The sequence below is a fragment of the Portunus trituberculatus genome, chromosome 31 (genome assembly GCF_017591435.1).
Source record: "Portunus trituberculatus isolate SZX2019 chromosome 31, ASM1759143v1, whole genome shotgun sequence".
Classification (NCBI taxonomy): domain Eukaryota; kingdom Metazoa; phylum Arthropoda; class Malacostraca; order Decapoda; family Portunidae; genus Portunus; species Portunus trituberculatus.
The window spans coordinates 15,473,281-15,487,292 of NC_059285.1; the positions used below are offsets into that span (position 1 = coordinate 15,473,281).

The 14,012-nt window shown below is 42.6% G+C and overlaps 1 protein-coding gene across 1 annotated transcript; it reads right to left on the reverse strand.

Moving 5' to 3' along the window:
• Window positions 1-1,750: 1,750 nt before the first annotated feature.
• On the reverse strand, window positions 1,751-13,276 carry LOC123511636 (ileal sodium/bile acid cotransporter-like). The gene is made up of 6 exons (XM_045267667.1): window positions 12,363-13,276; window positions 11,892-12,074; window positions 8,825-8,996; window positions 5,771-5,985; window positions 4,856-5,076; window positions 1,751-2,180 (listed from the first exon to the last, which is right to left on the reverse strand). The coding sequence occupies exons 1-6, from the start codon at window positions 12,867-12,869 to the stop codon at window positions 1,862-1,864; spliced, it is 1,617 nt and encodes a 538-aa protein (XP_045123602.1). The 5' UTR covers window positions 12,870-13,276; the 3' UTR covers window positions 1,751-1,861.
• Window positions 13,277-14,012: the final 736 nt, after the last annotated feature.

Genomic DNA, 14,012 nt, shown 5'->3' on the forward strand with positions numbered 1-14,012 from the left:
TTTTCATCCTACTCGTATTGCTATTTCTACTCTTACTATTATTTCTTTCTAATCCCTTACGTTCATCCAGGCAAACTCTAGCTGTCTCCTCTCTTAACCCTTTCACTGCGGCACGAAACACTTAGCAGCACCAGAAGCAATGCGTGAAGTGTTTTATAAGCGTCTACATGAAAGTTAGCTTTGAAAAAGAATATATATTGCAATTTCTTCTCAGTTCAAAGCTCGGAGCTGGCTGCAGACAACTTTTAAGGCGTCTGAGTGTGACTGATAATTAGTGAAAGGTGAACCAAATGCCAGCCAATGGGTTAAGATAATGCTATACATGTGTGTTTTTTTTATTTTCTTTGTTATTCGTATTGTTATTCTTGTTATTCTTTTATTATTATTCATGTTGCGTTGTGTTATTTGACTTTAGTGCAGCTCGTTGTAATATCTTCAATCTTATGGCTGTATTGTAAGCCTACGCGTTTGTCTCCTCTTCTCCTTGTTATCATTACCCTTACTTGTCTTACTCTTCTTTAATATTACGTCGTCTCTCTCTCTCTCTCTCTCTCTCTCTCTCTCTCTCTCTCTCTCTCTCTCTCTCTCTCTCTCTCTCAATGACGATAGATAGAGGATGTTAGGTAACTTTTTTTTTCATATACGGGAGGTCTTATCAGAGAGAGAGAGAGAGAGAGAGAGAGATACGTGGGGATGTCATCATATGAAGGGATGTTTTTAAGCCTCGACTTTCGTATCAAGCCAGGTGGTTTATGAAGCTGATAGGAATAGGTACTGTACACATCCTCTCTCTCTCTCTCTCTCTCTCTCTCTCTCTCTCTCTCTCTCTCTCTCTCTCTCTCTCTCTTAATCATACGTTATGTGTTAGAAAAACGTATCGAGCTTTATTTTTTTACTTTATTTTATTTGTTTTATTTATTTATTTATTTATTATTTTCTTTTTATCGTCGAGGACTTGTATTGTTGGGTGTGGTGTCATGTGAGGTATCTGTTATGTAAGCCGAAATAATGATCGCTAACTGTGTGGTAAGATAGATGAATAAATAAATAAATAAACAACAATGGTTACCACGCGCGTGATGGAGATAACGATGTGATTTCAGTTTCCTCGATAACGATACGATTAAACGATCACGATACGAGTTTCCACGATAACGATACGAGTTTCCACGATAACGATACGAGTTTCCACGATAATGATGCGAGTTTTCACGATAACGATGCGAGTTTTCACGATAATGATATGAGTTTTCACGATAACGATGTGTGTTTCCACGATAACGATGCGAGTTTCCACGATAATGATGCGGGCGTGGCGATAGCTATTCAACATTTGCGTTCTTCCTATCTACACAGGTACCAGGACGAACGAACTCTTCCTCCCCAAGAGTCCGCCCCAGCAGTCGTGTGGGTGTGAGGGCAGTGGAGATGGAAAAATAAACAATCTATTTATCAATACAGTTTTATTCTTACTGACTAATTAAAAATGAGTATTGTACGAAACCTTAATTAGTTCACACCTGTTCTTGGTAATTTGACAGACATTGTACGGCATCGTGTCTTGTCTGTCTGTCTGTCTGTTTGTCCGTCTGTCTGTCTCTTACTTATTTTGTAAACTTTTATTTTCGTATTTTTACGTAGTCTCTCTCTCTCTCTCTCTCTCTCTCTCTCTCTCTCTCTCTCTCTCTCTCTCTCTCTCTCTCTCTCTCTCTCTCTCTCTCTCTCTCTCTCACACACACACAAGCACACACACACACACACACACACACACACACACACACACACACACACACACACACACACACACACACACACACACACACACACACACACACACACACACACACACACACACACAATCCTACACTATATTCGTCTCCTGCATGTCTCCCGCCAGTTTTAGCTTAGTCATCCCTTGCAGCACCAGCCCGTACTGTTTCTCGTTTTCCTTCATGACGGAGTCTGTGAAAATATTCTTGTCTGGCTTGGAGAGAAACGCCTCGATCTCTCTCGCTCTCTCCGCCTCCATGTGCTTCTCATCCGCCGGGACCGCCTTCTGCTCCTCCTCGACGGGGCAACACCCACAGTAGCGCCGCAGGATCGTGAGCACTGCGTAGAGAAGGATCATGGGCGGCCCTACTTGCAGCATTGTGGCCATTGCAGGAAGCGCCGCGAGGTCACTGAGGGTAGAAAAGGAAGGGAAAGTGTCAAAAATAGAGATAAAAACGTAAGGAAAAGAAAAAAACCCCAGTAAGGAAAGGAAAGATCATAAAGGAAACTGCAAAAGGCCATAAAACTTAGATGTGGCAGTCCCTTTATGATACTTGATCGCTGGGGAGAGATAATGAAGAGAAAGTGTCAAAAAATAGAGATGAAAACGTAAAGGAAACGGAGAAAAGCTGTAAGACCTTCATGTGGCAGTTCCTCAATGATACTTAGTCGCTGGGGGGAGATAGAACGAAGGGAAAGTGTCAAAAATAGAGATGAAAACGTAAGGAAAGGAAAGAAAAACAATAAGAAGAGGAAAGATCATAAAGGAAACTGCAAAAGGCCATAAAACTTAGATGTGGCAGTCCCTTTATGATACCTAAGTCGCTGGGGGAGAGAGAAGGAAAGGAGAGTGTTACAAATAAAGATTGAAACGTAAAGGTAACAGAATATAGAGGGTGCAAAAAGCCAAAAGACGTACATGTGGCAGTCCCGTCCCCTTCATGATGCATTCCATACCCCTATCCATCTATTTATTATTCCTTCCCGTATATCTGTCTGATCTTTTAACTCCTTCAGTGCCATGACGCGTTTTCATATTCATTCTGCTTACTATGTGGTGGTTTTGTACAGCTTCAGAAACTTATGTGGGATTTTGAAATAGTGAAGACTCTGGCCATTAATCTTCTGACCTCCATTGACTCTTCCCCTTTTCTTCCATTTTTTTTTCCTTCTTTTTAATTTCTTTTTCTTTTTTATTTGTCTCGTTTCTTTCTATTCAGTTTTTTTTTTCTCTATTGTTTCTTCGCTTACAAACCACCATAGACCCTTTGTAATGTCAATAAAATGGTTCAATGATACCCAAAACTCAAGGTAAAAAATGTGTCTCACTATTGCCTCTTCACTAACAACCCCCTGATTACCGAGTCTATTTCAGTCATCTACCAACTTACTCGGGAACCAGTTTTCTTATTCCTTTATCTAATTTTATGGAGTTTGAACCCGTTACCCTGATGACTTAACCCCTTCAATACATAGACACATTTTGACCTTGAGATTTGTGTGCCATTAGACCGTTTCATTTACATTAGGAAGGGTCTATGGAGGTCAGAAGATTAATAGCCATAGTCTTCACTATTTTTAATCCCCACATAAGTTTCTGAAGTTGTATAAAATCACCAAATAGGAACCAGAAGGAATATGAAAGCGCGTCATGGTACTGAAGAGGCTTAAGATTGATAGTTTCGTTTACAGTATTCTCTGTTGCTCTGTCCCTCGTGCCTCCTCATTACCACTTAGAGGCGAATACAAGGTAGGTTAGAAGTACGACAATAGAAGTGTATGGAAATGAAAATACGAGAGAGAGAGAGAGAGAGAGAGAGAGAGAGAGAGAGAGAGAGAGAGAGAGAGAGAGAGAGAGAGAGAGAGAGCATTGAAAGGCATGGTGTTGTGAGAAGGCAGAGAGAGGGAAGGAGAGAGAGGGGAATACAAAAAGAATATAGAGAAGTGACTGTAGCATCAATTAAGTCATAAGAGATAAGGAGAGAGATATGTAAGTTAATGAAATACGATAACGGTTGTGTAAAAGCGTAGAGAAGATAAAGATGCATTAAGTGATGACTGCGATGTTAAGTATTCATATAAAGAAGATAAGAAATAAAAAGATATATGAATTAACGAAAGATTTACGATGCTGAATGAATATACGAAGACTGATTAGAATACATTATTGAATGCAGTGTTAGATGTTCATTAACCCTTTCATTACTGAGACGCATTTTTACCTTGATTTTTTTTTGGTATGAGTGATGATTTTTATTTGCATTAGGAAGGGTCAGTGGAGGTCAAAAAGGTAAATGGCCAGGAGTCTTTACTATTCTAATCCCAACATATGTGTCTGAAGCTGTATGAAATCGCCAAACTAGTAACCAGAATGAATATGAAAACGCGTCCCGATACTGAAGAGATTAATGCGAAAAATAAAGGAAAGAATGATGAATTAGCTAAAAAAAAATAAATAGATAATAAAGAAGAATAAGAAGAATAAAAAAAAAAAAGAACCACTCACACTTAACAATCTCTCAGGACCTTCATTTCACATCATCCTTACAAAGTTCCCAGCGTCACCTCAGCTGCACGAATTGTGACCTTACCTGCCGCGCCACACACTCACCTGTCGGGCCATATACTCACTTGCAGGGCTACACACTCACCTGCCGCGCCACACACTCACCTGTTAACCCAATTACTCACCTGTCAGGCCACACACTGTCACCTATTAGCCCACACACTCAACCTGCCATGCCACACACTCACCTGTAGGGCCACACACTCACTTGTCAGCCCAATTACTCACCTGTCAGGCCACACACTCACCTGAAGGCCACACACTTAATTATCTATAGGGGCGCACACTGTTATTCTTACGCCTATATTCAGAAATGGCTTCCCCTTCCAATACGACAATTTTTCAAGGCCACAGAGACAACTAACCCGGTTTTTCAAGACAGTTTCTCCTTTTAACACAATAGAAATCTTGCCATTCTATCGCCAGAACCATAGAAATACTCTTAAAAACACGAGTATCTTCAACTGGAGTCTTTGGAAAGCAGTGATGGTGAGAGAGCAATACTGGCCTTATTCTCACCTGTCAGGGCTGGGGAGGGAAAGTTTGAGAAGGATGAAGACCACTCCACCATTTTGGAAGGCCGTCTCGATGGATATAGCGATGACCTGCGCCTTGGGGAGACAGAAGACCATGGCAAGAGAAGCACCCAACCCGAAGCCCAGTCCCGCCACCAGGAACCCCGCCACGGCCATCTGCCAGTTCATCATGGCGAACACCTTGTACGAGCTGTAAAACCAGAACTGAAGGAGGGAAGAGGGGGGGACGGAGGAGGGTGAAAATTAGTAGGTGAATAAGTAAAAATGAGTAAAGAATGATTAGAAAGATAAATGAATAGAATGATGAAAATCAATAGATGAATAAGTAAAAATGTGTAAATAATTATTAGGTTAGGTTAGGCTAGGTAAGGTTAGGTTAGGTTAGGTTAGGTTAGGTTAGGTTAGATTAGATTAGATTAGATTTGATTAGGTTAGATTCGGTTAGGTTAGGTTAGATTAGATTAGATTTGATTAGGTTAGATTCGGTTGGGTTGGATTGGGTTGGGTTGTGTTGGGTTGGATTGGGTTGGGTTGGGTTAGGTTAGATTAGGTAATGTTAGGTTAGGTTAGGTTAGGTAAGGTTAGGTCAGGTTAGGTTAGATTAGATTTGATTAGGTTAGATTCGGTTGGGTTGGATTGGGTTGGGTTGGGTTGGGTAAGGTTAGGTTAGGTTAGATTAGGTTAGATTAGGTTAGATTAGGTTAGGTTAGGTTAGGTTAGGTTAGATTAGGTAAGGTTAGGTTAGGTTAGGTTAGATTAGGTTAGGTTAGGTTAGATTAGGTAAGGTTAGGTTAGGTTAGGTTAGATTAGGTTAGGTTAGGTTAGATTAGGTAAGGTTAGGTTAGGTTAGGTTAGGTTGCGTAAACAATGATTAGAAAACCATATAAATACAACTCACCGACATGAAAAGCAGAATGACCACCAGAGTAAAGGGTTTGATGATCTTAGCTCCTCTGTCTGCCCACTTCGGCCGCCACGCCCTCAGAGCCACGCCCAACCCAATAGGCACCGTGAGGCTGATGAGGGAGAGCACCAGGTTACCGTAGGGCACCTGCATGGACGCCCCCTGGGTTAGTTTCTGCCCCAGGGTAAACATCCACATTGGCATCATTCCTGTGGGTGAAGGAAGGGAAGAAAAGGGAAGGGAAAGTTAGGTTAGGTTGGGTCAGATTAGGTTAGATTGGGTTGCATTAGGAAGGTTTGGTTTAGTTTGGCTTAGACTGGTTTAAATTGGGAAGGTTTGGTTAGACTTAGTTTCATTAGATTTAAATGGGTTAGGTTGGACCGTATTAGGTTTGTGTTGGTTTGGGAAGGCTTGAGAAAGTTTGGGAAGAGTTTGGTTTGGTGAGGGAAGGGAAGGAAAAGGAATGTTTGGTTGTGTTAGGTTTAGATAGGTTTGGTCAGAGAAGGTTTGAGAAAGTCCGGTTTTGTCTTGATTTGGTTTAGTTTCGTTTGATTATGTTGGTTAACTTCGAGAGCCACACTAACCTCCACTACAGTATTAGCCACTTCAGTACTGGGACGCATTTTTACCTTGAGTTTTGGGTGTGATTAGACGATTTCATTTACATTAGGAAGGATCTATGTGAGGTCAGAAGATTAATGGCCAGAGTCTTCACTATTTTATTCCCACACATAAGTTTCTGAATCTGTGTAAAATCATCAAATAGTAAGCAGAATAAATGTGAAAGAGTATCATGGTACTGAAGGGGTTAAAAAAGAACAGTGCACGTGTTGAACCATTACTGCAATCACGAAAACATCCTTGAAAACCCATCTGGAAACTACCACTACAATCTATGAAAGGTTCAGAATGCTCTATGTACTCACTGCTATTACGAAATCACCCTTGAGATCCCAATAACATTCACTACTTAATGATACACTCGTTAAACAATCACCGTAATCATGGACACACCCTTGAGAACACCAGTAACTTCCACTAGGCAAAGTACTCGAGATAAGGCACACAACACGTCAGTAGGAATATAAACACTTGTGCTCCTCTATTGTTTATACCTCAGATGGTCTTTGCCCCATCAAGGCTAGACTTAACCATGACGCGTTTCCATATTCATTCTGGTGACTATTTGGTGATTTTATACAGCTTCAGAAACTTATGTGTGAGATTAAAATAGTGAAGACGTTGGCTATTAATCTTCTGACCTTCATAGACCCTTCCTAATGTCAATGAAATGGTCTAATCACACTCAAAACTCATGGTAAAAAAATGCGTCCCAGTCCTGAAGGGGTCAAATATCTTAAGGAGGGGAAGAAGTGCTGGTAACGATGACACGATCGGTGCTTGTGACAGATAGTGGGCCTTGTGTCTAGTTAGCATTACTACAACAAAACTGGCTCCTATCTTGAAGGAGCATTTAAAGTAACGGTGTAGAAATGTGGTTTTGTGGTGTATGTATGGTGTAGGTAGCGTGGTGAGGTATGGTGTGGTGTGGTGTATGTAATAGGTGGCGTGGTATGGTGTGGTATGGTGTGGTGTATATATGGTGTGGTATGGTGTGGTGTATATATGGTGTAGGTGGTGTGGTATGGTGTGGTGTATATATGGTGTAGGTGGTGTGGTATGGTGTGGTGTGGTGGATGGGGTGGGAATGAAAAGTGGAGTGTTAGAGGTGGTTGAAAGCTGTGTGTGTGTGTGTGTGTGTGTGTGTGTGTGTTATGTTTAAAGAAAGCGAAGAAATTTATTGCGAGGGTTTATTTATTTATTTTATTCTATTTTCTCTTTGCGTGTTAAGAAAGATTAATGTGGCATTGGTGCAATCCTGGTGGAAACTTATTTGTTATTCTATTTTATATGTTTATTTATCTATTTATTAATTTTTAAGATAATCATGGGCAAGTTTTTTTTTCTTTTCTTTTTTTCTCTTCTTTCTCTTTATTTTTGGTGCATTTGTGTTACCACGTAAAAACAAGAAAAGAAAAGAAAACTATATAAAATTATTAAGTAAACTAACAATTGAACAAATAGATACATAAATAAATAAAACAACTGTCTAGCTATGTGACTGTAAGAGAGAGAGAGAGAGAGAGAGAGAGAGAGAGAGAGAGAGAGATAGCAAAAGTGATGTCCTTAGCAGTCTTATCACACGTATCTCTCAGACAACGCCTGGCTCACACTTGCACAGAGACATCACAACAAAAGAAAAAAAGAAAAAAAAAAAAACAGTCGTAACACAGATAAAAATGAGGAAAATGCCTATAGAAATTACTGTAATGGCGGGAACAAACGAACATACAGCAGTACTAAGTGGAAAGGGACAAAATGGTGATGGTAATGCTTGAGAACAGAAAATAAGTTAAATGTGACTGATGGTGAAAGATATAGAGTGGAGGAAAGGTAGATTTACAGTCTACGAAAGGGACATAGCTTACAAAAAAGGTGGGGGCGGAGAAGATAAGATAAGAAAATGATAGCAACTATAGATCAAAGCAACAACAACAACAACAACAATAGCAACGCCAACAACAAAAACAACTGCAACAATAACAACAACAGGAACAGCATCAAAAACAACAATAACAACAGCAATAATAATAATAATAATAGTGATGAAACAGCGACAACAACTGAAGATACGAATAAAAAACAACGGAAAGCAACAACAACAACAACAACAACAACAACAACAACAACAGGAACAAGATCAAATAAAGAAATTGAACAACTAAATAAATAAATAAATAGATAAACAGATATATAAACCAAACAAAAACACGAGAAAAAAAAATGAAAACAAGAGATCACATAGCAAACACACAAACAAAAAAATAAATAGATAAATAAGAATAGATAAATAAATAAATAAATAAAACAAAAATAAACAGATAGATAAACAGATAAACAAAATAACCTAAAATAAAAATAAAATTAAAAAAACGTAAACGAAAAGAAAACGGAAACGCTACAGCATACAATAAAGAGAGGACTTACCCATTGCAGCGACGGTGGACACAGCGGTCATGGTGATGGAGAGGTTGATGTCCCCGCCGAATATGAGTGTCCAGAAGTTAGACATCATGCCCCCGGGACTGCAGCCCAGCGTGAAGATGCCCAGACGGTACAGCGGGTCCGTGAAGAAGAAGTAACCCATGGCGAAGGTAGACTGGAGGAGGGAGATGGGGAGAGAGTGAGAGGGAGAGTGAGAAGGAGAGGGAGAGGGAGAGGGAGTCGAGAAGGGAAAAGGATGAAGAATAAGAAGGATGAAAGGTGATAAATGGAATGATAAGTCGAGGGGGAAGTAAGGAAAGCAGAGAGAGAGAGAGAGAGAGAGAGAGAGAGAGAGAGAGAGAGAGAGAGAGAGAGAGATGCAAAGAATATTAAAAGAAGAAAGGGGAAAGATAACAAATGTGAAAGAGAAGATAAAACAAAGAACAAACATTCAGAAGAGGAAGGAAAGGAAGGAAGAAGAAAAGGCAGAGAGAGAGAGAGAGAGAGAGAGAGAGAGAGAGAGAGAGAGAGAGAGAGAGAGAGAGAGCGGCCATTTAAACATAATCGAAACAAGATTACCCACACCCTTCTCTACTCTCCCCTCTTCCTCGCCCCACTCTCACTTGACCTTCTGGAGAACGAGGGAGAGGAAGAAGAAGAAGAAGAAGCAGGGAGGAGGAGGAGGAAGACACTCATACATCTTTTAACACACACACACACACACACACACACACACACACACACCTGGTGGGGAGGGGAAGAAGGGGAGTAATTGGTGATTGTTTGGTGATTTGAGAGCACAGGTGGAGATAAACTGTTTTTTTTCTCTCCTATTTTTTTAGAGATAGCAAGTGCTTTAAAGATGATTGGGTAAGGAGGAGGAGGAGGAGGAGGAGGAGGAGGAGGAGGAGGAGGAAGAGGAAGAGGAAGATAAAGATAGAGTGGGAGGAGAGAGGGATAGGATGAGGAAGAGGAAGAGAATGTGTTTATTGTCTTTTTTCCCTTGTTCTTTCTTTTTTGTTCTCTTTTATATATTCTTTTCTCACTTTTCATGTCTTCTTCCTTAGCTTGGGTTAGGTTAGGTTAAGTAACTTTTCTGGACATCTTCTACCATGACTCCCATGCAAAACACCCTATAGAGAGAGAGAAACTTAGCCCATTCAGTGCTATGACGTGGTTTCATATTCATTCTGCTTACTATAGTGAATTTAAACAGCTTTCGAAACTTATGTGAGGGTAAAAATAGCGAAGACTCTGGCCATGAATCTTCTGACCTCCGTAGACCCTTCCTAATGTCAATAAAGCGGTCTAATCACACCCAAAATTGAAGGTAAAAATGCGTCCCAGTACTGAAGGGGTTAAGAGATTAGATGAGTGGATAGCGATGACAAGAAGATACACTTTTTTTTTCTTCTTCTTCTTCTTCTTTCTTAGTTTGGGTTATAAAAGGGATGTTGATAATGAAAGGGAGTTATTTTTGGAAGTATCAGGAAGAGGTAGAGGGAGAAAAAAAAAGGTTACTTGTTCTTTTTTTCTTACTTTTTTTCCTTTCCTCCATTCTTTTCCTCTTTATTCCAGATGTTCTTGGTAGTGACAGGAAGTTATTCAAGGAAGTGTTAGGAAGATGTAGGGGTAGAAAAAAGGATAATTGTTCTTTTTCTTACATTCTTCCTTTCTTTTCCTTCTTAGTTATTCTCCTCTTCAGACCTTTCCTGTCTCTCTACTCTTCTTTTGTTCTTCCTTTCTTTTCCTTTTGTTTTCTAATTATTCATAGTTATTCTGGGAAGTGTCGGGAAGAGGTATATAGGGGAGAGAAAACGGCACTTGTTCCTTGATTCGTACTTTCTTCCTCTCTTTTCTCCTTACTCTAGTTATTCTTAGTAGTGACGGAGTTATTTTGGGAAGTGTCAGTAAGAGGTAGGGAGAGAAAACGGTACTTGTTCTTTTTTGTTCTTCCTTTTTTTTTCCTTTTTCGTTTTTTTTTTTTCTTAAAGTTATTCTTAGTAATGACAGGGAGATATTTTGGGAAGTGTCAGGAAGGGATAGGGGAGAAAAAGATACTTGTTCTTTTTTCTTACTTTCTTCCTTTCTTTGTCCTTTTTTTTTATACTTATTCTCCTCTTCAGACCTTCACTATCTCTCTACTCTTCATTTCCTCTCTCTAGGTTAAGTTAGGTTAGGTTAAGTTAGTTTAATCCCTTCAGTACTGAGACACATTTTCATCTTGAGATTTGTGTACCATTAGACCATTTTATTGACATTAGGAAGAGTGTATGGAGGTCAGACGATTAATGGCCACAGTCTTCACTTTTCTAATCCCCCACATGAGTTTCTGAAGCTGTGTAAAATCACCAAACAGTAAGCAGGACTAATATGAAAATGCGTCACTGTACTGAAGGGGTTAAGATAATATTTCTCATAGGTTAGAGTAGGTTAATCAAGTTAGCTAGTTAATTCAGTTTGGTTGGGAATATATTAATTCAATAATAGATTACATTAGGTTAGGTTAAGTTATTCTTTGATTTTATTAGATTAAGTTAGTTGTATATTTAGTTAGGTTAAGTTTCCCAGATGTTAACCCCTTCAGTACCATGACACGTTTTCATATTCATTCTGATTACTGTTTGGTGATATTATACAGCTTCAGATACTTATGTGGGGGGATTAAAATAGTGAGACCTCGACCTTTAATCTTCTGACCTCCATAGACCCTTCCTAATGCAAATAAAATCGTCGAATCACACACAAAACCAAGGTAAAAATGCGTCCCAATACTGAAGGGGTTATTTGCATAGATCACTAAATTAAGTCAGGTTAAGCTAAGGGTATAGGTTAGGTTACATCAGATTGGAGAGTTTATAATGGCTAGGTTAGATCAGGCCAGGTCAGGTTAGGTTTGAGGATTTGTAATGGCGAGATGCTTATTTGAGGGAAGGTCACCACGAGAGAATCTTCATGAGTGGCACCTGATCACACACACACACACACACACACACACACACACACACACACACACACACACACACACACACACACACACACACACACACACACACACACACGTCCTCACCAGCGGCATGAAGGCGAACTGTGAGATGAAGCCACAGGCGGGACCAAGTGGGCGGCGTAGCACGTCCAAGATGATGCGCATGTCCAGCTGGGCGCCCATGTTGATGTTGTTGATGAGCATGAAGCAGGAGCCCAGGGCGATGAACACTGTCTCGAACACGTGCACGGAGCGGTCCACGTTGATCTGGCGGGAAGAGGCGAGAGAGGGTGAGGGGAGGTGATGGAAGAGGAGTGTTATGGTGAGGGGAAGTATTGAAGGGTTAGGTGTGTGGGGAGCAGAGGTGTGTTGAGGGAAGTGTGGGTCAAGTGTGAGTGGGAAGGGGAGGTGTATTTGGGGCTGACAGGTGTGGTGAGGGTACTTGTGGTGAGGATGCGCAGTAAAGGAAGGTGTGGTGAGGGCTGACGGGTGTGATGAGGGCTGAGGGGCGTGGTGGTGGTGGGTGTGGCGTGGTGGGCGTGGTAGGGCACTCACCTCTATCTCGTTGAGCAGGGTGAGGTTGGCGCCGGGCTTCACGTCGCCCAGGGTGGTGTTAGCATCCTCTAAGGCAGCGTGCAGGTCGTCCCAGGCGTCTTGCGAGCTCCAGTCCTGGTGGGGCGGCGCCTCGGGTGTGAGGTGCAGGTCGTTCCGGGTGAGGAACAGGCCCACGTGCGTCCTGCCCCAGTAGTAGCCTGAGAAGGTGAGGGTCTTGTTCACGCCCTCAGCGGCCTCCTCCGGCGAGAACTGCGCCACGCGACGCTGCCAGTCCAGGCGCCAAGAGTTGCGGTGCAGCGCCGCCACCTCCACCACCGCCCCCGCCGCGCCCTGCAGCGCCCGCTCCGCCTCGCTGGTGTTGAGGCTGAGGGACACCGTCAGGTTGTGCAGTGTATCCTCAGGCACCTTCCACTGCCCGCTTGGGTGCACCAGCAGGTGGAACCCCGCCCCCCGCCCCGCGCCACACAGCACTGCCGCCGCTACCACCCACACCGCCGCCATGCCCATGCTGCCGCGGTGACTGTGTCGCGGGGCGCCGCCAAGAGGACACTGCCGCGGTGGGACGTGCTGGGAGCATCACAACGTTGTCTGAGATAACGCGTATCAGTGGCGCTGATGCCGGCAGATAGACTACGTAAACTTCACTGGAGGGGGTGGGGGCAGGCGCCACGGAGCAGCGGGGTGTCCACTCACCTGAGTGAGACAGTCACGGTGACGGTGTTGTTTACATCAGTCATACCTAGAAATGCCTCCCACATGTTGCTTTTCCTTGATTTTCCTTGTTGTCAGTGCGAGCGTGCGTGTTGGCAGGCCAGTGGTGGTGTGTAGGCGCGCTGTGGTGCCAGAGACGCGTAGCAGCAACCTGGAGCCGTGGTGAGACGTGGGGGCTACAAGGAAGACACGCCTTGCTATCATTCTCCTTAGAGTCTTGTCTTATCGTTCACAAAATTGCGATTGTGCGAGGAGAGAGAGAGAGAGAGAGAGAGAGAGAGAGAGAGAGAGAGAGAGAGAGAGAGACTATGGGTTAATTTTACCTCTTCAAGGCTACAAAATAATACAAGATTTTAATGAAAAAAAAATAGATATAATAAAAAGTGTTTAATAGAAATTAGTTGAAGTGATTAGGTCTTTAGTGGAGCCATTGTTTTGTTTACATGTGTGAGTGTGAAAGAAAACAAGACTGGAGGAAGTGTTTCACGGCGCGACGCATTGTTACGCAGCGCGGGACACGCCAGGGGGCGGTACTGTTCTTGTTGTTGTTGTTGTTGGTGGTGGTGGTGGTGGTGGTGGGAAGCTGACCCAGGGCTTATCAGGCAGTGGCGGTGCGGGGTGGGGCGGGGGTGGAATTTACAAGTGCAAGCATTAGCAGTACATCATTCCCCACTCCTCGCCGCCCCACTCCACCACCCTCCATCCCCCAGACTTCCACTCCAGGCCATGCAGAAGTGATGTGTCACTCCCCAAGCAGAGCAGTGACTCCCGGCCAGACGCAGCAGCGATAAGGTGAGGGCGCGAGGAAAAGCTGAGCGACAACAGGAAGACTTCAACGGGTATTCGGAAATGCGTTACTCTCTCTCTCTCTCTCTCTCTCTCTCTCTCTCTCTCTCTCTCTCTCTCTCTCTCTCTCTCTCTCTCTCTCTCACCACGACT

What these genes read in the sequence shown, in the direction of transcription:
- LOC123511636 (XM_045267667.1), bottom strand. Translation starts at nt 12,869, where the DNA reads ATGGGCATGGCGGCGGTGTGGGTGGTAGCGGCGGCAGTGCTGTGTGGC. An exon ending in CCCTGCTCAACGAGATAGAG is followed by an intron (nt 12,075 to 12,362) that starts GTGAGTGCCCTA and finishes TCTTCCCGCCAG; the next exon opens with ATCAACGTGGACCGCTCCGT. An exon ending in TCATTCTGCTTTTCATGTCG is followed by an intron (nt 5,077 to 5,770) that starts GTGAGTTGTATT and finishes TCCCTCCTTCAG; the next exon opens with TTCTGGTTTTACAGCTCGTA.